This window comes from Meles meles, chromosome 16 (genome assembly GCF_922984935.1).
Source record: "Meles meles chromosome 16, mMelMel3.1 paternal haplotype, whole genome shotgun sequence".
Classification (NCBI taxonomy): domain Eukaryota; kingdom Metazoa; phylum Chordata; class Mammalia; order Carnivora; family Mustelidae; genus Meles; species Meles meles.
The window spans coordinates 26,613,510-26,638,974 of record NC_060081.1 but is presented as its reverse complement, the minus strand read 5'-3'; the positions used below and the strand labels follow the sequence as shown (position 1 = coordinate 26,638,974).

The 25,465-nt window shown below is 50.0% G+C and overlaps 2 protein-coding genes across 2 annotated transcripts; one reads left to right on the top strand and one right to left on the bottom strand.

Annotated features, from left to right (window-relative positions):
* Positions 1-4: 4 nt before the first annotated feature.
* On the top strand, positions 5-8,806 carry ACTR1B (actin related protein 1B). The gene is made up of 11 exons (XM_045981577.1): positions 5-171; positions 2,214-2,278; positions 3,541-3,616; positions 4,662-4,787; positions 5,128-5,252; positions 5,485-5,701; positions 5,840-5,932; positions 6,024-6,198; positions 7,238-7,299; positions 7,542-7,582; positions 7,750-8,806. The coding sequence occupies exons 1-11, from the start codon at positions 124-126 to the stop codon at positions 7,850-7,852; spliced, it is 1,131 nt and encodes a 376-aa protein (XP_045837533.1). The 5' UTR covers positions 5-123; the 3' UTR covers positions 7,853-8,806.
* Positions 8,807-15,118: 6,312 nt separating this feature from the next.
* Positions 15,119-16,917, bottom strand: LOC123926838 (cytochrome c oxidase subunit 5B, mitochondrial). The gene is made up of 4 exons (XM_045981101.1): positions 16,763-16,917; positions 16,161-16,234; positions 15,894-15,993; positions 15,119-15,314 (listed from the first exon to the last, which is right to left on the bottom strand). The coding sequence occupies exons 1-4, from the start codon at positions 16,863-16,865 to the stop codon at positions 15,202-15,204; spliced, it is 390 nt and encodes a 129-aa protein (XP_045837057.1). The 5' UTR covers positions 16,866-16,917; the 3' UTR covers positions 15,119-15,201.
* Positions 16,918-25,465: the final 8,548 nt, after the last annotated feature.

Here is a 25,465-nt window from a genome sequence, read left to right as displayed (position 1 = left end):
CGTAAGCAGCGCTCGCGGGATGGGCGGGGCGCGGCGCGGTATCTAGAGCGGCCGCGGTCCAGGTTCGCACGCCCGCGGGTTCTTCCTGCAGCCGCCCGCTGGGCAGGGCCGGCCGGGCCGGCCATGGAGTCCTACGACATTATCGCCAACCAGCCTGTGGTCATCGACAACGTGAGGCCCGGCAGTCGGGGGGAGGACGGGCGCCCTGCCCCCGGGGGCGCACGCGGTGGCGCCGAGAGGGGACCCTCGCGGGTCTCGACTAGTCCTCCATGCACTGCCCGCCCTCCACGTCCGCCAGGGGCTCTCCTGCTCAGTTGGCCTTGTAGCCCGGGTCCTGGAGCCAGCCCCTCCAGTGCGGCGGAGCTCCCCGGGTCCTGCGGGGAGGTGCTGGAGACCCAGGGGACCCATCAGTCTGGCGGCACTTGATCAGCATCGGGAGTGCTCGAGTGACAGCCCAACGGCCCAGCCATGCACCCGTGTGTCAGGCCTGAGGACTCACTCTGGACCCTTCTTGGTTTGGGGTGGGGGGTCACTGGTTAGGTTTCAGCGCCAGACCCTTTAGCCCCTGCTTGGGTTCCGCCTGCCCTTCCTTGCAGAAGAGGAGAGACAGCATTTGCCCTTTTGCACGGTGCTGGCCTGATCTTTCAGAGAGAGTTCGCTTGGTGACCTCTACAGGAGCACTTACCAAGAGGCTGCAACTCTTAGCAGGACCTCCAGAGTGGACAGTCCCTGCTGTGCTCTTTAACTGGAAAATATGTATATTGTATATATAGGTTAAGTTCTGCCAACCACATATCCATCATCACCTGGTTGGCCCCTTGGCTACTTCGACCCTCTCTTTAATTACTCCTTGCCCATGCCGAGCAGAAATTCCACAGCTAGTAGGACAGTGGGGAGAGTTCAGGACTACTCTTTCCAGGACCCAAAGCAGTTTGGGATAATGGTTTGGAAGTTTCAGAGAAAAGTTGCCGGGGTTCCTTGTGGTGGTGTTCTTAAGCACTGGTGCAGCATGTTTTCAGCTGCCCTCTGAGGATTTCTGGCTTCCGAACTTTCCTGTCCATGAGCGGAAAACGAAGGGCAGGAGATCTATAGATCAGCCCCTCGCGGGGTATCTGCCTGAGCTGTGTGTGCCTTGGAGTTTTTGATTATGACTTACTCCTCTTTCTGGGATGTGTCTCCTCCCACATGACCCCCATGTAATCCTGAATGGGGTTTTTTTTTGTTTGTTTTGTTTGTTTTTTTTGGAGTATGCATGTGGGCTCCTTGAATCACAGCAGGGGATGTTTAATAAGAAGGTTAGAACTGGGCTCGGGGGTCCTCTCCAACAGGCTGTAGCCTGGAAGGACTAGGACACTTCTTGGTCAGCAGATAATTCACTTAGGCTAACCAACAACTTTAGGAGTTCGAAGGACAACTTGCCTGGTTCCTGTGGGCTTCTAGCCCCTCCTCTCTAACGTGAGGATATTTTTCTCTGCTCTGTAGACCCAAAAGGTTTGACAGTGATCTGTGGGAAGTGAGGTTGGAAGGCTGATTCCTTCATTAGTGGGAGGTTTCTAGATGCCAGGTTCCCTTTAAGATCCCAAGTCCAGTTTCCATGCTGGAGCAGTGGCAGGACCAAGTTCTTTACTGGTAGTCTTTGGAGAAGCCACTAGAAGAGAGGTGCCAGCTGGTGCTGTATACACAGTGATCTTCCTGGGTGGGTCCTATCTATGGTCCATGTCTGCTGGGGTGGGGGGTGGGGGTGGCCAGGGGATATTGGGGAAAAACCATGCCTGGAGGTTGCCTCTAGCTGACTTTTGGGAGCAGCTTGTGCTGCTATGGGTTCCTCCTGCCTGGAGCTGACCCTAGAGTGTGCAGAGAAGGATGTACTTCATGGTTTTTCAGTCTGCACCATACTGACATTTTGAGCTAGGTAATTCCTGGTGTGAGGGGCTGGCCTGTGTATTGTAGGATATTTAGTAGCATCCCTGGCGTCTACCCTCTCGATGCCACCAGCCCTCTCCCTCTGCTGTCCCCTCCCCAGTCTCCGGACATTGTCACATTTGGGAGGAGGGGTGCAAAATCACCCCCTCGTTGTGAATTACTGGTGTACTTATAAATGAGCTTACCCTCTTGGCAGGATCTCAGCCTTCCTCCCTGGGCTGCCTCTACTGCTGGGCACTGCCTTCATCTGAAGGTGTATGTCAGGAGCTAAACATTGTTTTTCCTTGCAGGGTTCGGGGGTGATCAAGGCTGGCTTTGCAGGAGATCAGATTCCCAAATACTGTTTCCCAAACTAGTAAGTGTTGCTCAGGCAGCAGCCCTAATCTTTTTGTTGGATTCCTGGAAGAACATTGGCTCTGTGTCACAGCTCTGTCGGAGGCCAACTCTTGCCCCCGACCTATAAGGGGAAACACCAGATTTGTGAGGCCAATGCTGTTACTGGCTCTGGAAGGACAAGACAAGTGCTCTAGGCTTCCTCCTCTTTGAAGTCTGATTCTGGTCCCTCCTTGAGCCAGGCAGGAAGGAGAAGCCACCAGCATTCTCTTGGGAACAGGTATAACAGCAGCAAGAATGGAAGGGAGATATCTCTGGGAGAAAAACCTAAACTCAGAGGAGAAAGAGTGGGGCATTAATGCACAGCCATCCCTTCCTCCCAGGAAATGTTTCTTTCAGGGCATGTTTATTTTCCAACTCTAGAAAATAATGGGTTTTGGTCAAGGTGAGTGTTCCCTGAATGGAGCCAGTGACCGCAGAGCTAATGTGGGGTCGGAAGCACAGAGGAAACCCAGAGTGCTCCTTCAGCTACTGTAGCCCATCAGGAAGTTTTCCCTAGGTGATGCCTCGTCTCAAATCCTGGAGGCTTTAGAAGGATTGGCCTAAGCAGGGGCATTGGGAGGGCCCCAAAGTGGCTGGCTATACCAAGAACCCCATGCCTGGTCTGGGGACAGGGCCAGCTTAAAACACCAGGTGCGCAATAGGGCTTCAGCTTTCTTTTCTGAACTCCACTTAGGTACAATTAAAAGTTTCTACTGATGTGCAGGGAACTCAGGTCAAATTTAAGAATGGTAGCTTGTCCAGTCTTCCAAGAACTGAATCTGTATCCTGAAAGCCCTGGGAGTGGGAAGGGGCAGGATCAATTGAATGAGAGAAGTGTGCCCAAGGGAGCCATGACCTGACTTCCTGGGACCTTGGTCCGCAGACAGTGCCAGCAGCTCCGCCCTCCTGAAATCTTGAGTGTGGGCTGAGTCATTGTGGCTGCAGAAGCTGACCCTCTGCCAGGGCTGGACCATGGAGGGCCAAGATTCCAGAGCTCTCAGCCCTCTCTGGGACAGAGGGTGGGGAACAGAAAAGATACCTTTTCTTCTGACCCTGAGCATGCCATCCTGCCAAGCCCTGCTCTGTGGGCCCATATCCCCTAGGCCTGGGTTCTGGCCTTTGCTGCGTGGCCACATGCTTTGGAGTAGATACCATTTTGACCATAGGAGTTAGGCTGGTTTTCCTGGACGTGGGCTCATCCACGCCTCCTACCCACCTTGCTGACTTGACCGGTCCTTGCAGTGTTGGGCGTCCCAAGCACATGCGAGTGATGGCTGGAGCCCTGGAGGGGGATCTCTTCATTGGACCAAAAGCAGAGGTAATACCTGTGGAGCCTGCTTTGCCTGGGCTTAGGGCTTCATAGTCCCGGGAACCTGGGCTCTTGGTCAGAGCTGTACCTCCCAAGAGGGAATCTCTGTTTTCTAGGGCCATCTGTCATATCTTCCTGGACTCTCAAGGCTCCAGCTCGGAAGTACTCTGAGATGGCATGATGGTTCCTGTTAGAGGAACACACTACTTCACGCCATCTTGTAGATCGAGGCAGCTACAGAGGAAAGAGTTGATTAAAAAGGGACTTAAGAGTCTGGCTCCCTCAGCCTTGATGACTGATAGAAATGAGTGTCGTGGGGCCACCTCTTACACTCCAGGTGGGGTGACTTGTCTATGCTGCAGGGCCAGAGGGGGTTTCGGAAAGAGGAGTGAAGGTGTAGGGGGCAGCAGCAAGCACCACCGGGGGGACACAGTTCAGGGAGGGGGGTGAACCAGGGGTACAGAGATGCAGGCCTCTCTGGAGATGGAGTCAGTATGAGCCATGGCTGTAGGTGAGAGAGGTCAGGTGGTGTTTGGTGAAAGGGGGCATACTCTGGGAGGACACTGAAGGGCAGGTCCATGCAGGACACGTGAGAAATGGTTGAAGAGCTGGAAGGAATAGTGAGTGACAAGTGACCACAGGAGAGGACAGCATGGGATGGGCCACAAGGCAGCTCCTGATGCCATAGCAGTCACCACAGAATGGTGGGGAAGGAAACTAGGCAACGTGAGGACAGAAGAGGGGAGAACGTGTTGGCAGCGAGTAGAGAAGCCCCGGAAGCACAGCCGGGGAGGACTACAATAGGAGGGAGCATGTCACCATCCTCTCTGTCTCCTGCCAGTTGAAGCTGACTGGGCTCTGAGGGCTTGAGAAGCTGCTGCTGGACAAAAGAGGCCTGTGCTGAGTTCAGGACCTGCCACCAGCCATGGGGACACCCAGGAAGCAGTGGTGGTTCTGTTCAGGGCAGATGAAGGGCAGCTTCCAGGATGACAGAAAGCAGTTGCAGGAGAGGGGCCGGGCACTCCTGCCGACCTTCCCCCCCCTTCCCCTGCAGGAGCACCGAGGGCTGCTGGCCATCCGCTACCCCATGGAGCACGGTGTGGTGCGGGACTGGAACGACATGGAGCGCATCTGGCAGTATGTCTACTCCAAAGATCAGCTGCAGACTTTCTCCGAGGAGGTGTGCCAGCCAGCCCCACCTGCCGGCCTCCCAGTTCCCTGTTCTGCCCTCTCCCTGCTCAGCCCTTCCTGCTTATGCTGCCACGCTTCCTCTGCATTTTATTAGGGCCTGCTGCCTCTTCGTGGTGTGTGTGGGGGTCCACACAGTTGGTGGCTGCCAAGTAGAGTTTTCCAGAGAAAGCTGGGTCTTGGGAGGAGGAACTGCTGGCAGACAGTGGATGCTACCCTCGGGAACGAGAGCAGGCCGCAGCTGCCTGTGCTTGCAGCAGGTGTTTTGGCCAACGAGGATTCTTTTAGGGCCTAGGATGTGGTCATGTGCTAAACCTTGCCATCTCTTGTAGCATCCTGTGCTCCTAACAGAGGCTCCACTCAACCCAAGTAAGAACCGGGAGAAGGCAGCAGAGGTGTTCTTCGAAACCTTCAACGTGCCAGCCCTGTTTATCTCCATGCAGGCAGTGCTCAGCCTGTGAGTGCTCCCTAAGCCCTAGAGTCACATGAGTCCCTATCCTCCCTCTGGCCATCCTCCTGCTTGTGTCAGACTAGCCCATAGAGACAGCCCCCTGGTAACTGTTCCTTTCAGGAATTCCTCAGGTTCCTTTTTGAGACCTGATAAAGCAAATGTCCCAAGGTCCCTTCCAGGGGTGAGGAGGTACCCAGGCCTCAGTGGCTGAGGTGAAGGGATGCTGACTTGATGACAGGTATGCAACAGGACGCACGACAGGAGTGGTTTTAGACTCAGGAGATGGGGTCACTCATGCTGTCCCCATCTACGAGGGCTTTGCCATGCCTCACTCCATCATGCGGGTGGACATTGCCGGCCGTGACGTCTCCCGCTATCTCCGGCTCCTGCTGTGCAAGGAAGGAGTTGACTTTCACACCTCAGCCGAGTTTGAGGTTGTCCGGACCATCAAAGAGGTGACAGGGCAGGAGGGTATGGAGGCAGGCTGGGTGGGGCGATGGGCAATGGCGGCCCCAAGGCGCAAGGTTGAGCCCCGGGTGGGCATAGGTTTCCCACTTGTAGCCTTCTGAGTGTTGTGTCCCTGTCCTCCGCAGCGAGCCTGCTACCTATCCATCAACCCACAGAAGGATGAGGCTCTAGAGACAGAGAAGGTGCAGTACACCTTGCCAGACGGCAGCATGCTCGACGTAAGTTGCCGGGCCTGGCGCTGGGTGGCGGAGGTGATGCTGGCATCTAGAGGAAGAAGAGGCCCGTCCCCCTCAATCTTGTGTTCCAAAGGTGGGGCCAGCGCGCTTCCGGGCCCCCGAGCTGCTGTTCCAGCCAGACCTGGTAGGTGATGAGAGTGAGGGGCTCCACGAGGTGCTGGCCTTCGCCATCCACAAGTCCGACATGGACCTTCGCCGGACGCTGTTCGCCAACATCGTGCTGTCAGGTGGCTCCACGCTTTTCAAAGGTACCACCATTTGGGAGGTGGTGCTCAAGACAGCACTTAGATGGCACCCCACTCCCTGGAGCTTGGCACGTGGCCCATTTTCTATTGGCTTTTTAGTACTCTGCATTTGTTGTTCTTTAAGAGAAAGATTTAAAGTTAAGTTTTACTGACTTTTCAAGTAGGTGCTGCATTCACATAAGATCTAAAATGTGTGAGACAACATCTCCCTCTTCCCACTGTCTTGGTCACCCCGCTCCTGCTCCCTCTCCGGCAGTTACACAGCTCTCAGCTGTGTGGGTATAAACAAATGTGCGTTGCCCCTTGCTCCCGCTTTTATGCCCGTCATAACATGCTCCCCAAGCAGCACACCATGTATGTTTCTTGGAGCCTATATCTGGAAGATCTTTCCCCATTCATGTGAGCTCCTTCAGATGGCCATGTGGCATTTCTGAATGGATATGCCATTTCCCCATTGACTTGCCGATGGCCTGTGAGGTCGCTGTAGCCATCTCTCTAATCCCAGAGGTGCTGCGTCCAATAACCTCACCTAATAAGAATATCCCTAAAGGGGAAATCCCAGGGACTTGCTGAGTCAGAGGGTGGACACAGGTTCTTAGTATATGTGCTGCCAAAGCGAGCACATGGACACAGGTTCTTGTTAGCTGGTAGGTCAGTGGGAGTCCATCAGCGCCCTCCCAACACTGCATGTGATCTTAGCCTCTGCAGTGGGCAGAAATGGTAGATGTTTTCCCCTGATTTGTCATTTACCTTTGACTTTGCTTTGGATGGAAGAGTGCAGAGGCCAGACCAAGCTGTGTGACTCGGGGTTCCCTCTCCCGCTGCCTCTCTGAGGAAGCTGGGCCCATCTCAGGCATCATGCTGGCTCTTTCCTGCCCTTGGGATGGCTCCCCCCATCCTTGATCCTGGAAAGAACTACTAAAAGCAGCAGCAGCACTACTAAAAGTGGCAGCAGCTAGGGGCACCAGAGGGTGGAGATGGGGGTGCTAGTATAAGGGGGTTCAGATGTGGGCCCTGGGCTCAGCCAGCCTTGTGTTCACAGGCTTTGGTGACCGATTGCTAAGTGAAGTGAAGAAGCTTGCCCCAAAGGATGTCAAAATCAAGGTGAGTTTACAGGGAGCCCCATAGGGCATGTAGGTGCTGGGTAACTTTGACTGGGGAGGAAAGGGCACATGCCACCTCCAGACAGCTCAGCTCAGCTGCCTCCTCCGTGTTCGGCTGCTCCCACTGCTCCCCACTGATGCACCTGCTACCTGGCCTTGGGCCCTGAGGGGAAGGCTCTAAAGGCTGGGGTAGGGGCTGCCGTGTGAGGATGGGCAGTTATATTGCTGCTTTTTCCCCTCTAGATCTCGGCCCCACAGGAACGGCTGTACTCCACGTGGATTGGGTGAGGCGGGGCTCATGGGGAGGGCTCTGGGAGGAGACCATTGGCGCAGGCCAGGTGGCAGTGGGTGGGTTTCCCTCCCAGGTAAAGGAGATGGAGCTCTGAGTGCCCAGAAAGGGTCGATGGCCCAGCCCTTGGGTCCACAAGAGTCTATCCCTCCCTTCTCACAGTGGCTCCATCCTGGCCTCGCTTGATACTTTTAAGAAGATGTGGGTATCCAAAAAGGAGTATGAAGAGGATGGCTCCCGTGCTATTCATCGTAAAACTTTCTAGTGCCCAAAGAGGTGTAGCGTGTTAGGAGAGTGGGAGGAAAGAGGAGTCAGAGCCCTTAACCCTTGCTGGTTTGGGCTCACATCTCAGGCCTAGGGTCCCCTGCATGCCCTGAACCCTGGGCAGGTGGGGTAGCCATGCTTCCCTGCAGCCCTCCCCTGCAGACGTGCATGCGTGTGCACGCGCGTGTGCGTGCGTACACACATACACACACACACACACAGTAACATTTAGCTGCATGGATGGAGTCATGAGCTGGAATTTAGGAATTGAGGAGCCTAGCTTTAGATTCTTCCATGGATCTTCCATGGAAAGGTCTTGCTCTGAGAGCCTTGGGGCTGCTTCCCCAGACTCCAAAGCCAGATACCCAACATCCCCGTTTCCTTTGACAGGATCCCTCCCAGAGCCAGAGTGCCTGGATGCCTGCGTCACTAGGCTTGAGGCAGGGGGTGGAGGGGTAGGCAGCGGCTCCCCACTGGTGCGTCACTGCTTCCTGTGCCACACCTAGGCATTCTCAGCCTATCACATTCAGTCCTCCTGTCTTCCTGGGGGGATGCCTTGGTGTGGACTGAGGACTGGCAGTCTTCCATCCCCAGCCAAGGGTCTGGCCCAGATGACCCTTTGGAGCCAGGGCAGAGGATCATGGGGTCCGGGTGGCCGCAATTCATTGTGGTCTCCCTTTAAAGCACTTCATTGACACTGCTCCCTCTCCTTTACCTTCGTGCCCTGGATGGGAAGGGGTTAACAGTCTTCATTTGTTGAGAGGAAGCCACTTAATCTGGAGTCAGACCTAGAGGGAGTAAGGGGGGCACATTTCCTTTTCCCACCTCTCCCATAAAGGTTTTCACTGATCTTGTGGCCAGGACCCCCACTTCCCTCTCCCAGATATGTACAATAATTTAACACAGTTGCCTGAAAACTTTTATAAATCATTATAGTAATAATTATGGAAAAGCCGTAGTGCGTGGCTCTGTTTTCTTGTGGTTCTTTGTGTTATCCCCCCCCCCCCAATCTGTTCCTGGGGACTTGGAGAGAAAAGGACCGGCAAGAAGGCAGCATGGCTCTAGCTCAGAAGCCTGAGGGTTTGAGGGGTTGGCAGGGCAACGTGGCACAGGAGGCCCCAGGAGGTGGGGCTCTCAACTTGGTGGTAGAATTCCCCAGCCTCATTATGCACTTGCTGTAATCCACCAGGAGGAGCAGAGAACAAGACTGCCTTAACTCGGCCTTACTCCTGTATAGGACCTCATGGCAGGCAGGGCTGGGGCTCGGGGCATCTGCACCCACCCATTCTGTTTGGGCAGCTCTGCTGGCCTGCTCAGACATGGCCGAGGCTGACAGACCCAGCAGTGACGTGGGCTCAGGGCTGAGCCAGCTGGAAGGGGACTGCTGGGGGAGGTGAGAAGGCTGTGTTGATGAGCTAAGCTCAGAAAGAAGCTAAGTGGTGGGGGATGGGAGGGTACAGAGAAGCATGAGTTTGGTGACTGCCTGCCCTTTCCTTCCTTCATCAGGAATTTGGACACCTGGAGTATGTCCAGGAAGGTATCACAAATTCGGGGCCAGTGGTAAACAAGTCTTTGCCCCCAAAAACATATGAGTCAGGGGAAAATGATGAACTGGCCATTTTGGTAGCATTGTGGGGCCGGGAAGAGGGGCATCTAACCCAGTAGGTGGCAGACTGACTTGCATGGGTTCACATGGGTCAGTGTTCCAGGTTGAGGTGAGAGCTCAAGGGACCAGTGGGGCTTGAGAAAAGGGCATGGACCCAAGTGATGCGAAGTCAGCAGGGAAGGGTAAGTGGCCGTCTCTGTTTATAATGCAAGATAAACCTGAAAGGGAGGTTGGGGCCAGCACATGGAAGGCCTTGAGAGGGTTTTTAGCTGTGTCCTCGGTGACGGGTAGCCAGCCATGGGAGTATGGTTGTCATAGCTGTGTGTTGAAGGCATCCGGAGTTGGGGCTAAAGGAGGGCCAAGAGCTGAGATCAGGTCATAGGTGAGAGCTGACTGAGGCCTGTTGTCACAGGGCATTTTATGAGGCTTTGTGGTCACAGAGTAGTTAAGCCTGTACATGCCCTCAAGGGGAAAACAATTTACAGAGAACCCTTTTTGGGTCAGGTTCATGGTCCACTTTCTCCAAATCTGCACAGGTTTGGAGCATTATTACGTTGACTCCTCCCTTTTTGTTACCTTCTCCACTTTATGCCATTTACTAAGTTCTGTTGGTTCTTCTATAATGCCTTTCCTACCTGCCACTCCTTTACTGTGACAGCCTCTACCATCCAGTCTTAGAACGCAAGCTTCATTCTACCCCCCTACCCAGTCCATTTGCTCTTGGATCTCAAGCCCACATAGCCTTGGTTCCACCACTTCCTAATCCAAAATGCCAGGAAGTTCTCCACTGCCTGGCAGAATAAAACCAAACTGATATGATGCAGGTGAAATCCCCTTCGTGAACTACATGCTGCATTAAGTTTAGGCCCATTGGGATCTGTTCCTTTCCTGTTTTGGGTTCACACATCATCATGCTTCACCCACTAGCTTCTACTCTCTGCCGGGAATGACTTTCCTTCATGTCTGTCAAAATCCCATCATCTAAGGCCAAGCACAATGCAGCATCCTCCCGGTTCCCTCTGCCAGGAGGGACAATACGTTACAGACCTCTGGTCATGCCAGGTTTCCCACTGTTGGAGAAAAACAAAACAAAAAGGTGGTAAGGCTAGAACTAACTTGGTGGTGGTGCTGGATTGGGATTGGATGTATGGACTCGTGATTTTAATAGACATACAGATAGATGCTGAAATAAATGGGCCTCAGTGTGTGAATGCTAGGGTTAGAATGTATGTGTGGATTTCCCAGCCCTCTCCGCTCAGAGGGCCTAGGCACAGTGACACCCTAGGAGCAAAGGCACAAAAGTGTCCAGATCAGGGCTTCTAAACACCACCATTCAATAAAAGGAATCAGAGCTCCGTGGAGGAATTCCAGATCTAGAGCATAGAAAGTAGTGTGGTACCACAGAGTAAGGAAGTGCCCCAGAAAGGAGGGGGCTTGTCTTAAGGACACAGAAACCAACTTGAAGGAGTACCCAGTGATCAAATCTGTGCTGGATTATAAGCCATAGAATAAAATATTTATGAGCCCATTCTGATATAAATTGAATAGATGTATACATAGGGGCCCAGAAACAATTCTTCCTTACATTAGTTCAAGTTCCTGTAGAAGGAATAATGGAAATCACCACAGGCAGGGAAACACTACAGTACTAACTGATATAGACAAAAATGGATGCAAACATTAGTGAGCAAAAGCAAGGACATTTGCATTGCTTCAAAGTACCTCCCCACAAGGTAACTAGTAACTGCAAAAAGAAACCTAGTGGAGGGGCACCTGGGTGGCTCAGTGGGTTAAAGCCTCTGCCTTCAGCTCAGGTCATGGTCTCAGGGTCCTGGGATCGAACCCCACATCGGGCTCTCTGCTCAGCGGGGAGCCTGCTTCCTCCCCCGCCTCTCTCTGCCTACCTCTCTACTTGTGATCTGCCTGTCAAATAAATTTTAAAAAATCTTAAAAAAAAAAGAAACCTAGTGGACAGCACCTTAAACTAATGATCAAAGTGTGCATCCCCAGTCATTAGTCACTGTCTCTTGGGGTGACACAGTAAGGGCACTGTGTCACCTGTACTATACCCATCACTTCAGTCTGGCCAGGAACAAACAGGCAAACCCAAACTCAGGACATCCTACAAATTAATGGACCAGTTCTCTTATTCAAAAGTGACAGGATATGAAGGTAAAGATAGCAAGAGACTGGAGAAGACTGAGGCATGACAGTGAAATGCAATGTGAGGTCTGGGACTGGATGGGGACCTTACTGGGAAAGCCGGCAAAATTAGTGAACGGCACAGTATCAGTATGAATTTCCTGGTTTCAATCATTGTGCTGTTAACATTAGGGGAGACTGGGTGAAGGGTAAATAAGAACTCTGTGCAGTCTCTGCAAATCTAAAACTACCTCAAAGCGGGGTGTGCAGGGGTGGGGAAGAGCTCAGGCCCAAGCTAAGTGTTTTGCATTCACTGTCCTGTCACCACAACTAGCTAGCTGCATAATCCTGAGCTTTCCTAGGACTCCCATCTCTACTCTGGGGGTGCTAATAATAGTACCTACCTCATGGGTTTATAAACAGCCTGGAAGGTTGAGCCTGGAACATTTTGTGCAGCAAATAAAAAAAGTGCTCAAAGAATGAGAGGGACATGTCAAAAGGCCGTAGGCACCAACTTGAAGAAGCTCCTACCAGCCAAATTTGGAACAAACTAAACATCAGAAGCTAAATACCAGTTATGAATTATAATCCACTGACTATAACAAAGCATGAGTCCATACGGGACATAAATTCATCAAAGTTCTGATGAGTGAGTTACATCTCAGTGCTGCCCCCATAGGATACTTACTAAGGAGCAACTGCACAGTGAGGAAGTCTGGCAGACATTAGTTTAATCAGGCGACCAAAGTGAACCCTATCAGCAGTGGGACAAGGCGACATCAGATGCCTAGCAAGAAGAGTGTGGAATCACCTCTGCAGTGCTTGTGCCCAGGACACAATCCTCGGGGAACATCAGACCAAACTGAGTTGTTGGTGTAATTTTCAGAAGTGTCAAGGTCACAGGAGTCAGGGAAAGACAGGAACTGTTCCAGCGTGGAGACAACTAAACGGACAGGACAACTAAAGGCAGCATATGATTCTGAACTGGCTCTATAAAGGGCATTATAGGCACAGTTAGCAACCTTGAATAGAGTCTGAGCATTAAATGGCAGAAATATATAAACTATAACTTCCTGATTTTGATGGTCATATTGTAGGTATATAAAAGAATGTCTTTGTAAAACACATACACTGAAGTGTGATGGGGCATCGGATCAGCAGCTCACACTCAAACTGTTCCAGCAAACAAGTTCTTTATTCTGTACTTGCAGACTGTTTCATACCGTCAGAGTGAGGCTTATCTTCTTCCCTCGCTTCCATAGGCTGCATTCCTTGCCCGGCATTCCTTCGCTTATAACTCCTTCTTCCACCTTCAGAACAGCACTGCCTCTCTCTGACCATTCTCCCATAGTCACATCTCCCTCGGACTCTCCTGCTGCTGCCCTTCATTACTGAGCCCACCTGGATAATCCAGGATAATCGCCCTATCTTTAAGGTCAGTTGATTTGCAACCTTAGTAACTTTTTACTACATGACCTAACATTCATATCCTAGTCTAGGACTAGGATATGGACATCTTTGGGAGGTTGTTATCCTGCCTATCACAGTCTGGACATGTACTGAGGACTTCTCTTTCTTTAAAGGAGAACTGGTTATGATTTTTTCTTTTTAAGACTTTATTTTTTAAGCAATCTCTACATCCAGTGTGAGGCTTGAACTTACAACCCTGAAATCAAATCACATGTTCCACCAACTGAGCCAGCCAGATGCCCTGAGAATTGGGTACAGTTTTAAAAAAGCAGAGAAGAGGGTCTTGACATTGAGGGAAGGAGAAGACAAATCCAATTAATGACATGGAGAGTCAAAAGTTAAGATGGGTGGAAAGGAAGACAGTGGGAAAGGAAGGGGGAATGCAGGAGACAGGCCAGACAGAAGGCCTTAGTGGCAGTACCAAAGCAATCTTCATGATAAAGTTACTGGTAAACTCTTGGTAAGAACAGCATTTGAGGTAGGAGTGTTAAGGGAAGATTTAAGAGATGACTATCTAAGTATTCCCATTCTGGAAGAGGAGGACCCTGAATGGCAGACAAATGCTTCAGTATTTCCTGGCAACAAAAGACAATGACAGCAAAGAATGGAAGCTGTAGCTCTGACTATACCTTTAAGAGGAAGTAAGGCAAGCCTGGGGGAAAGGACTTTTCTCCCTAAAGCTCCCCACTGTTATCAGCTCAGCTCAGAGACCTAGTATGAACCAATTTTGTGGAGAAAGTAACTGAAGCCACCTCTGTGGCTAATCCCAACAATAACGCAAAGGTCCCAGTTCCATTTTACAAACAGCATTTAAGAACTTCATTGTCCATCATGTCACAAATATAAAGTAGCTGAAATGGACTTTTAAAAATTTCTTTCAGCTCTTTTTTCATTATTATGATAAAGTTCAGACATACACAAGAGTAGAACAATGACTCTTCTTGTACCTGGTTACAATAGATCAGTCCTATCCCAAACTCCTCTTCCTTTTCTTCCTCCTGCTTTAAAGCTAATCCCAGACAGATTTCACCCCAAGTACCTCACCAAGAATCTCTAATGCATAAAGTTAATTCTATTAACACATCTAAAAGTTAATAAATCCATACATGTCAAATATCCAGAGCTCAAATTGTTTTTACAGTTGCATTTCTTTAAATAAAGATACAAACAAGTTCCATGCTTTGCCCTTGGTTGTTCTCTCCTCATATTGATTTCACATGATAGGTTCTCCCTACTTCTGTTTCCTCATTGCAATTTTTAAACTTGTAACTATTTTTATTTTTTTTAAATAGGCCCCACGCCCACTGTGCAGCTTTAACTCATGACTCTGAGTTCAAGAGTAGCATAATCCACAGACTGAGCCAGCCAGGCGCCCCTCCTCATTGCAATTTATTTGAAGAAACTAGTCACTGGTTTCTGGAATTGTCTCATATTCTGGATTTTGCTGACGGTATCCCCATGAACTATGCTTCAAACCCGAAGACTTCAGAGCCTCCAAAACTCTGGTCACAAGGTCACTCTATTTTATAACAATACTGCGAGCCATCTGCCGGGCTCTTTATATATGTTATTATTACTTCTAACACCTCACAAGGTTTTTCTGTTTAAGACGTAACCTACTCTCAGAGGGCATGCTCCCAGTGACAAAGCTAAGTGATGGAGCCAGTATTACAAGTCGAGTCAGCCTGATGCCATAGTCCATGCTTTCCCCATAGCAGATGGTCCCAATCATTGTATGGGATTGTCAAACTCGGCATACGCAGCACATGGATGGCAAAATATATTAATAGATAGCTATTCCCAATGTAAGAATCTATACCTCCCAAAAAATAAAGGACAGAGGGGTGCCTGGGTGGCTCAGTGGGTTAAAGCCTCTGCCTTCAGCTCAGGTCATGATCCCAGGGTCCTGGGATAGAGCCCCGCCCTGGGCTCTCTGCTCAGCAGGGAGCCTGCTTCCCTTCCTCTCTCTCTCTGCCTGCTTGTGATCTCTGTCAAATAAATAAATAAAATCTTAAAAAAAAAAAAAGGATAGAAATAAGACCAGCCAACTATGGGAGGAGCCAATGCAATGGCTTGTCTTTATTGGAAAGAGGAAACTTCACAGCACATTCTGAGTAAGTTAGTGCAAAGGCTCAGTGGGCCAGCTGGTGGGGCACCAGCTTGTAATGAGTTCCACAGCTAGGGCATCGCTGGGCCTCGCCTTTGTGGAGCCAGAACCAGATGACGGTACTATTGTCCTCTTCACCTGAAAGGGAAAAGGAGTTGAAGGCCAGCCAACCTAGAAGTGGAGACTTTCAATATTAATCTCATCCTCAGACACCTCTAAGACCCAAAGTTATGGCTCGACTCTTAAGAGATCAATTCAAGCTCTCTCCTTCCCCACTCTTCAGATGAAGAAATGAGGGCCCGAGTTTACTTACAAGTAAACTGAGCTCACATCACAGTCACTATTAGGTTCTAACAGTTCCTCTGCCTACATAGAATCCCAAAGCATAGTCCATTTTGATACATATTCCTAGTGTCTAAAATAGTATGTGGCAAAGAGGAAGTACACTAAATATTCTCTGGATGAATACTCCTTCATGCTGCATCTCCAACGAGCTGGTATTACTGATGTTCTATGCTCTTAAGGACAACCTTCTTAATGAAGGTTAATGAAACTTGAAAGGGCCAGGGGATCCTTAGGATTTATAGACAAATCCCTTTTACACACACACACACACACACACACACAATCGTACACACTAAAAACCTGGATATCTTACTGAAATCCTGCATAGAACATATTAAACAATGGACAAAAAGATAGTGGTGAGGTACTTACAGATGCAGCCCACTATTCGCTTGTTGGTGATAGATGGGACTAAATTAGGGTCTTCCTTGGTGCCTGAAGCTGCCTTTGGGGCTAGCATATTGTATGGGTCCTGAAAAAGAATTAAGCCATTATGCCAAATGATCCCTACCTTCCAAAGGCTAGTGGCACTGCTTCCACAAGTCAGCTTCCCTATCTCAAATGCTACCAGAGAGGAGACGGCTCTGATCCCATCCAAGACCATGAACTCCAGAGAAGACACAAAAAGGAGTTTCTCACCAGTCCTTTCCGTGCAGCCATCATGACCTCCCTCTCCAGCCCAGTCGCCTGGTCATCGTCAGTAGGAACACCACCTAAAGGAAAAACGTGAATAATGATATTGTCTTAATTATCAAGATGGAAAACGCATACACATGAACGTTTACATACAGTTTACATGCTCCTAAAGGCTACTCATACACATTGTCTCCTAAGGACCACTGTCATAATCCCCAGAAGTGGCAACACAGGGTAATCTTTTCTTCCTTCACCCACGGAGGCCAATATTTTACACGTTTTTTTCTAAACGCAAGTCAGAGTCCTAGTGAGGTGAGCGCGGGTCTGAAGGGCGGCTTAGCCTCTCCGCATCCCAGCTGAACCCGTTCCCCAAGGTCACCCGGAACCTCAGTTTAGGATTCTTCCATAGCCGGGGTCAGTTCGGTGGCCGGCAGCACAAGCGGCCAGGAATGACAGGAAGACGCCCGCGGAGCCTGAGGTAGTCAAAGCCCCGGAGCGGTCACTGGGGCCCCGAAGAGCTGAACGGACCGCCCGGCTTCGCTTCCATGGCACCACCCCGGGAGGGCAACGGCGCCGGTCCCTGACGCGCCGGGCGGGCCCAGTACCTCCAGATGCCATGGTGCGCACCGCGGCGACTCCATTGGGACCGCGGGCCCTGAGGGCCTGCGCGGCCAACGCTCCAACTCCGCGAAGTAACCTTGAAGCCATCACGCCCGCTACAAACAACAGCACTTCCGGGAGCAGGCTCCGGAAAGAGACGCGATTTCCGGGGGAGGGCTTTCCACCACTACCACCCTCAACCGGGTGTCAGACTTCCGCTTCCTCCGGGCGGCGAGCCCGCCCCACTCACGTGACTCTGGCTGGACGTCTGGAGAGTTAGCGCATTCCTGGTTCTCCCTGCCAGGCGGGGCTGCTCAGTCCCGCAGGTTCGGGGCTGCTCTAGTTATGAGACGTAGGCTCCTGGGGCTTTGCCCTTTACTCACGCAGGGCCAGCCAGCTTTGCGCCCTTGGGACTCCGTGGCGTCGTCCATAGAATGAGACGACCACAGTGGAGTTCCTGTGCGTCTTTCCTGCTGGTTGTGCTCAGTGAACGAGGAAGCTTCTTGGTGGAACTCATTAAACCCAAGTCTGTCAAGAAACTTACTGGACCCCCAAATGATTTAAATTTACTTTAGGTTTTTTCCCCCAAAATGACCTAAATTTAGGAGCGGGCTCCTGAAGGCCATTGTGCTGTTATGCCTGTTCGCTGGGCAGTGTGAGGCATCGCGAACTTGTTGCATTGGCCCAGCCTGTAGGAACTTGGGCAGGACCCACCCGCAGTCAGTTTCCTGTTCCAGGGGTGTTGAGATGACGGAGTCGTTATGGGTGATGAAGTCCAGGCCCGAGGTGGGACCGGAGAGGAGAAGGAGGATTGAGCCAGATTTAGGGCCCCTCCCAGGACCAAGACGTTTGGTGATGTGGAGTGAGGGGGTAGGCTACTCCCAGAGGTTATTAACCAAGGAAAAGGTTAAGGGACGCTGTTGTATTATGATTGTTATGTTGATTTATGATTTCAGATCCTTGTTTTGGACAGAGTTGTTTGTGGTTTGAACTTGTTTTGAAGTTGGGTATTAACACTTAATGAACTCTCTCGCCCCTGCCCCTGCCTCTGCCCCTGCCCCTGCCGTGGAAAGGACTCTTATGTCGTTGACACCATAGTAACAGCAGTGGGTCCATCATGTAACAAAGACTTTTAAATTTAAAAACCAAGAGATTTGACCAACAACTCCAGAGTGTTCAGACTGGGCATGGCTACTCTTTCTTGATCTCAATAGTTCTCTGAAGATCTTGAGGCACTTTCCCCTGCCCTAGCGAGGCTGCTTTTGGTCAGAAGAGGTGTAAAACCCTGCAGCAGTCTTAGAGAAGGGGCATCTGGTCCAGCCTTGAGACTCCTAGGCAGTGGCACAGTCCGTCTAGTGATCCCCCAAGAGCAGCACACCTTCCTGCCAACACTGGTGCCCCAGCAGTAGAGAAACCTAAGTTGGAAGCTGATATCCAGTTTTTAGTTGGAAGGGCTGACTCTACCCAGTCTGGAAAGGTACACCTCAATTAAATTTGGACCTTATTTCATCTCCCCTTTGCCTGGAACAAAAGTGTAATTAGCCGGGCGCCTGGGTGGCTCAGTAGGTTAAAGCCTCTGCCTTCGGCTCAGGTCATGGTCCCAGGGTCCTGGGATTGAGCCCCGCATCGGGCTCTCTGCTCAGCAGGGAGCCTGCTTCCCCCCATTTCTCTCTGCCGGCCTCTCTGCCTACTTGTGATCTCTCTCTCTGTGTCAAATAAAAAAAAAAAAAAGCGTAATTAACCTATCACTGGTTTGAAGTATGTTATTTCTTTATTGGCTTATAAAGAGATGTCCCGTGTGCTATTGGCTTGTGAAATATTACAAATTTTAATTCCCTCAATGAACCTATGTTAAATTATTGGTAAAGACGGTCTTGGTCTCTGAGCATAATTTGCCCCAAACAAAATAGGGGGAAGTTGATAATGGGAAATGGAGTCACCGAAGGTATCTGGGCCAGAGTTCTCTGGTTAAAACTGGAAACATCTTCATAGTTACCATTGCCCACAAGCTGAGGTGTGCACACTTCTTAGAAGGGTGGGCATTCAAAAGTGTAAACACTGCCCCTCATTAGCAGCTAGGACTTTGTTCACATTGTCACTATAGCCCTTTCTCAGTCTGACTCCATGGAATATGTTTCCCTATTGGATGAAGATTCCCTTCATAGCAAGAATTGTGCATTATTCACCTTTGAATCCTCTAAAATTTTAGTCAATTTACTTCTTGGAGACATTATACAGAATCAATTTTCTAGGGCTTCTCCTGGCCCAGTGAGGTCAGTTTGAGGTACACTGGGGAAAGTTGAAGTCCCAGATATTTCCATCTGTCCCATGCGGGTTATATTTTCAAAAGGACCTAGTGGAGCATTCCTTCACAGGAGCGCATTTGGTCTTCATGGGTGCCGCCTCCACGAAGCAAAGAACGTCTTGATCCTCTTTGAAGGTGGATGGTTTGCTTTGAATGGTTTCCAGTGGGGGCACCTGGGTGGCTCAGTGGGTTAAAGCCTCTGCCTTCAGCTCAGGTCATGATCCCAGAGTCCTGGGATCGATCCCCACATAGGGCTTACTGCTCAGCGGCTTGCTGCTTCTCCCTCTTTCTCTGCCTGCCTCTCTGCCTATTTGTGATCTCTGTCTGTCAAATAAATAAAATCTTTTTAAAAAAGAATGGTTTCCAGTGTTACTCCCTTCTCTCTTACCTCCAGTGTAACCGCTCCAAATTAAATTGGAAAAAAAAAATCTGTAAATCTTAGGAATGTTCCCCAAGAACCTAGAGTTGATTTGTAGCTGTGGTCAGATGTTTAATGCTAGGGGAAAAGCATTGGTCTGAAATACAGGTGTTCTGGGATGGAAGCCCACCAGTTAGCCAAGCCAGTCACTTTTCTTTTGGTCAACCATTTCCGCATCAGTAAAACTGATTAGACTAGATTATTATTTTCCAGAGAGAACTGCACAGAATCCTAGTCTCAGGAGATGCTGTCAGTAAAAAGGACTTGGGAAGTTCTGCATTTACTGAATTCCCTCTTGGAGAGGCACATTTTAGCATATTAAAGGCTCTGATTAGGCCTGCAGCAAAGAATCCTATTTAATTCACCTGCAGTTTAAGCCAGAGTTTTTCTATCTTCATTGGCCACTCTGCCAAGAAGCACCTAACCAAACTCTCAGCAGACCAGTGAGAAATGCAGTTGGGAGGTGTTATGATTCCCTGCTGCCTGACCATAAGATGGTTCGCTCCAGTCTATGAAATCGAAATAAGGTTTATGCCTAATCATAGGACATTTTTGCAGGTCCTTATTCAGCTCACAAAAGACCTGGGATTCTTCAGACTTTGCAGGTGAGCTCCTATGTCGGGACCAGTCTCTAAGCATCCCTACCCAGGCCCTGCTGCCTCCAGCTCCCACCACTGTCCCAGATACTGTCCCAGTATCTCCTTGGGACAGTCTCCCCCACTTCTGCTCCATCATTGTCTTTGCCAAAATAAGAAACTTTCACTGAGTATTATATTTTACTTTTATTTTTTTTTAAAGATTTTATTTATTTATTTGACACAGAGAGAGATCACGAGCAGACAGAGAGGCAGGCAGAGAGAGAGAGGAGGAAGCAGGCTCCCTGCTGAGCAGAGAGCCCGATGCGGGACTCGATCCCAGGACCCTGAGATCATGACCTGAGCCGAAGGCAGCGGCTTAACCCACTGAGCCACCCAGGCGCCCCTATATTTTACTTTTATAGGATAATTTTTAGTGGTCTAAATAACTACATTTTTTAAAAAGATTTTATTTATTTATTTGACAGAGAGAGATCACAAGTAGGCAGAGAGGTAGGCAGAGAGAGAGAGAGAGGGGAAGGAAGCAGGCTCCCTGCTGAGCAGAGAGACCGATATGGGGCTCGATCCCAGGACCCTAGGATCACGACCCGAGCCGAAGGCAGAGGCCTTAGCCCACTGAACCACCCAGGCGCCCCGAAAATTTTCTTAATTTTGTTAATAATGTCCTTGTTTAAGATCCTATATGAGAAGTTACTTTTGTAATTGAAAATAAGGGAAAAATGTATTTCCTTCTACCATAGAGATTCTGTATTATATAGAGAAGCATGTAGCCTCTTGTGTGCATCCCCCCCAACACACATTTTTATCTCTTGCCTCCAAGAAGCTCAGAGACAGGCTTAATATTCATTCACATAATCATATTAGCCCCTCTGGCCAAAATGTGGCTCTTTCTCCTCTTTGTGGTTTTGATTTTTTTTTTTTTAATTATCTCTTCTCCAGTACCTCTTTTGAAATCAGACAGTGGAGGATGGAGGAAAAGGTATGCACTGTGGAATCAGAAACATGGGTTCAGATGGTCTTGCACCTAACAGCTCTATAACTTAGGGAACTTCTCTGACCCTCCAATTTCCCTTTTGTAGGGTCATTAAAAAGGATTGAATTACAATGTAGATAGTGTATGTAGCACCTGCTAGATGATCAATAAAAGACAATTACATGAAGGAGAAGCTATAAATGAATAAAATAATTGAAAGTATCACTCCAGGCTGGCCAATGGAAGAATAAACAGCTACTCACATGGGGACCTGGGAAAGAGCAAGGCCCAACTGGCTTAAAACCCCTCTCCCCTGAGTCAATCCCAGCTCTAGGGTCACTATTCAAAAGACTCCTGGGAACACCGATTTTTTTTTTAAAGATTTTATTTATTTATTTGACAGACAGAGATCACAAGTAGGCAGAGAGGCAGGCAGAGAGAGAGGGGAGGAAGCAGGCTCCCTGCTGAGCAGAGAACCCTATGCAGGGCTCGATCCCAGGACTCTGGGATCATGATCCGAGCTGAAGGCAGAGGCTTTAACCCACTGAGCCACCCAGGTGCCCCAGGAACACAGATTTTTAATCAGACCAAGAGATCAAGTCACTATATAGCATGTGGTCCCTGGAGCAGGAGTTGAAGAACAGAGACCCTAGGAGGAAAAGGAGACTGGGCAAGTCCACAGATGGCATGACCAGGCCCACAGGAGGGCCTCTACTGGAGTCCCTGAGCCACTTGAGGCAGCGTGTTGGCCAAACCTCCTTTTCTCTCCTTCCAAGGTCCTCTGTGCGGAATGTGGAGGGCCTCAAGGACACAGGGCCTCAACACGAAGTGAGAATAGCAGTTACTAAAAACGAGAGCAAAACCCTGGGAGATGTGGGGAAAGACAGGCCAGTAGCAATGAGAGCCCTGGGCTTAAATGTGGGCTCTCATACCCCAGTGCACGGCCCTGGGCCAGGCAGGTGGCCTCCAAACCTCAATTTCTTCCCCTGGAAAATGAGAGTAGTCAAAGTGCCCTCCAGCCCACAGTGAAGATGAAATGAGCTAATGTTGGTGGAAGCATTTGTATCCTGAAAAAGGATTCTTCTTCTGCGGGTACCTGGGTGGCTCACTCAGTTAAGCATCTGCCTTCAGCTCAAAGTCATGATCTCAGGGTCCTGGGATCTCAGAGTCTTGGGAATGAGGCCCACGTCGGGCTCTCTGCTCATTGGGGAGTCTGTTCTCCCTCTCATTCTCCCTCTATGCTCTCCCCTCTCCCTCCATCCCTCTTTCTCTCTCTCAAATAAATAAATAAAATCTTTTTTAAAAAGAGAGAGAGAAAAGACCAAAGAAAAAGGATTATTCTTGTATAGGTTGGTATTTTCAACTTTCCCTGGGGCTGACTCACTCGTTCTTTCATATTAAACTTTCAAATGATGCTCATTCAAATGAATCTACCCATGTATGTTTAAAACATTTAAAAGAGCAGAAGTAAAAAAAAAAAAATTAAAAATTAAAAAATTAATGCTAAGCATTCACCAAAGAACAGGAAGGAGTTCAAACAGGATCATTTTAACCTCTTCACTATCCCTTTTAACAAATGGAAATCAGAATAAATGGGCCCAAACTCCTAGAGGAGCTGATGCAAGGAAGTAAAGGTCAAGTAGCAGTGTTGCTAGGAAGGTCTTCCAACATACCAAGGCCTCTGCCTTCTCTCGCTCATGTCCTGGCCCCAGCAGAGGGGCTCCCTCTGGATATGGGTTGAGGCAGAGTGCCTGCGGTAGCCCTAGCCAGCTCAGCGCAGCTCTGCCCACCTCCTGCCTGGAAAACCACACAGGAGGACGATTAATTAGCTATTCATGATGCCTAATTAAAAATCAGTGCCCCAGAAGAATATGATAAGGGTCTTAACTGATGACAGGACGGGCCGAGAATGATGAGAAAGAATGTGTGTAAATGGCCTAGCTCGGGGGCCAGGCCCGGCCTCGGGGCTCAACCAGGGATCCCCGAGTGTGATTCTGCCGGGGCCGACATCCTCCAAAGCGCGTGCACGCTCACACACACTCAGATACACATGCCCAGGACACACATATCTGTTCTCAAAGCAAAACATGGTGAATTATAATCACGGATGGAGGCTATGAGCCGAGCGCTCTCAATACACAACACGGTGGGTGTCTTTACTTGGGGAAGATCCCAAGTGGTCTGATGGCGGAGAGGCCGCAGTGGGCCGGGGTTCAAATGCTGGCGTATCCCCCTTCTGATGGTGTCCTTGCCAAGTAGCCCTTTCCCTCTGGGCCTCACTGTCCTCTTCTGCCAGGAAGCCCCAGATCAAAAGCTCAGAGAGGTGCACTGATGCCCGCGCCGTCAGGAGGTCTCTGCGCAGGGAGGGCCGCCCTCCCGGAGGCTTCCGGCCTGTCGCGTGGTGCGCACGTGGGTGCGCACGTGGCCGGAGCTGGGGGCTGGGTCCGCTGGGGGGCGCCGTCGGCGCGCGCTCCCGGATGCTGGACGGCTGTTGCCTGCCCAGGTGCAACCCGCGGGTGCAACGTTGCGGGCGCGGGGAGGCCCCGGCGGCCCTGGAGGTAGGAACCCGCTCCTCTCCCCAGCGCGGTCCTCTGCCCTTCCAGCCTCACCGTCCGGGAAGCCTACCCCGGCTTCCTTTCCCCGCCGAACCGGCCCCCTCCTCTAGGCCTGGGCCCGGGTTTCCACACCCTTCCGGGTCCCCCCCTTTCCCAGCCCTGCCCGCCCAGCCCAGCTCGGACCGCCGGCTGTCTCAAGTCCGCCGTGGTCAGAACCCGCCCAGCCGCCCGCCTGCTTGTTTGAGCTTTCATGGGTTTCTCGGTTCAACACGTGTTCTTGTGTGTTACTCTGGCCCGGGCGCCTTGCATGGACCCAGGGTTGGCCCTCCTCTTTGGAGTGGCACAGTCTCCAAAGCATCGTTTGCTTTGTTGGGACGGAACTTTCTTCAGACTAACTTGAGAATTGGTTTATGTTTTGGTTGATTGGGTGTGTGTGGGGGGTGGGGGGTGGGTGGGTGGGTGTGGGTGTGTGTGTGGGTGGGTGGGTGTGTTTCCACTGTTTCCCTAGGGCGCAAAGGGTAGCTGCTATTTTCTTTCCAGAAAGGCGCTCTGTTCCCAGTCCATGCCCAGTTTGATGGATGTGCAGTTTATAATACTGGAGACTGTTTGACTTTATTTGTGGATAAAAGTTACCTCATTTCATCTTTCAGATTGCGAGCTGAGGCCTTGCTAACCAGAGCCATTGCTCTCACTAACATTCCTAAGCTATTAAATATTTGTTTAAAAGGACAGATATAAAGCAATGTCTTAGGATTCAGGCATCTTGAAAAAGGCAATACTCATAAAAACAGGACTGTTGTCATAGTCTCAGTGAATCTTGGACCTTTTTTTTACATCAAAACTCAAAACATTTTGGATTCCCTAATTATCTGACCTCATGGCTACACTTTAAGACAGATTATTTTATTTTTCTTGTAGGGAGGAAAGCAAAAGAACAAAAAGTGGGGCAACATGTTGAAATCACACTGTGGACCAGTGATAGAGAGTGGGAGGGATGTGGAGGGAGACTAAATGGTCCAGGCTTTGGGCCTGGGTTTGCAGGATTTCAGGAGGTACTCACCCTGCAGTGGGGTGAGGTGGGCAGATGGACCTACAGTCCCTGGGCTGGATGGGAGAGGAGGGAGCATGGTGAAACCAGATGGCTTCACTCCTTAGCCTGGAAAGGATATGGGTGCGATGGAGGAGTAATAGGCCCTGGCTGGTTGGGAGGGAAAAGACAGAAGGAGAAGTCAAGTTCAGATATTGAGTGTGTTTCCCCATTTGAACGGGATATCTTTTTATCTCCTCCTGTGTTTCTGTCTTGACACCTCATACACAGCATTTGGAACATGTCAGATTATCCAGAATGATCATGTCTAACTGATTCCTGTGTGTGTCGTTGTTCACAAGTCAATAGTTCTGAAGTTGGGCTGTGTCGTCCTTTGCGTTGTTGTTCACTTGGCAGCTTTTTGTCTTTCTTGGTGGCATAAAAAGTCATGGTGCTTGGGGTGCCTAGCTGGCTCAGTCGTTAAAGGATGCAACTCTTGATCTCAGGGTTGTAAGTTCAAGCCCCACGTTGGGTATAGAGATGACTTAAAAATAAAATCTTTGTGAAAAAAAAAGAAGAAGAAGAAAGGCATGATGCTCTTAAAATTGTGGTATCCCAGCTCTGGTGAAGTATTATAGCCTGCTGTGGCCTTGGCCCAGCAAATGTAGGATTCGGAGTTGGAGACTCAGGCAGAAAAGATAACCTTTTATCAGACTGTACCTTTCTACTGTCATTCATTTCTTCTTTGAAAATGCTAATGTGTTCAAGGGACCCGAAGGAGGGGTTGATAAAAGCAGGAACAACAGGAACAGGTCTGAAAGCTGTACTACTCTA

Bases quoted from the DNA above. Each gene is read 5' to 3' on its own strand.
- LOC123926838 (XM_045981101.1), bottom strand. From the start codon at position 16,865: ATGGCTTCAAGGTTACTTCGCGGAGTTGGAGCGTTGGCCGCGCAGGCC. The intron at 16,235-16,762 runs GTACTGGGCCCG...TTTTTCCTTTAG, and splicing joins GCGCACCATGGCATCTGGAG to GTGGTGTTCCTACTGACGAT. The intron at 15,315-15,893 runs GTAAGTACCTCA...TTTCCCTTTCAG, and splicing joins GCGAATAGTGGGCTGCATCT to GTGAAGAGGACAATAGTACC.
- ACTR1B (XM_045981577.1), top strand. From the start codon at position 124: ATGGAGTCCTACGACATTATCGCCAACCAGCCTGTGGTCATCGACAAC. The intron at 3,617-4,661 runs GTAATACCTGTG...CTTCCCCTGCAG, and splicing joins TCATTGGACCAAAAGCAGAG to GAGCACCGAGGGCTGCTGGC. The intron at 7,300-7,541 runs GTGAGTTTACAG...TTTCCCCTCTAG, and splicing joins CAAAGGATGTCAAAATCAAG to ATCTCGGCCCCACAGGAACG.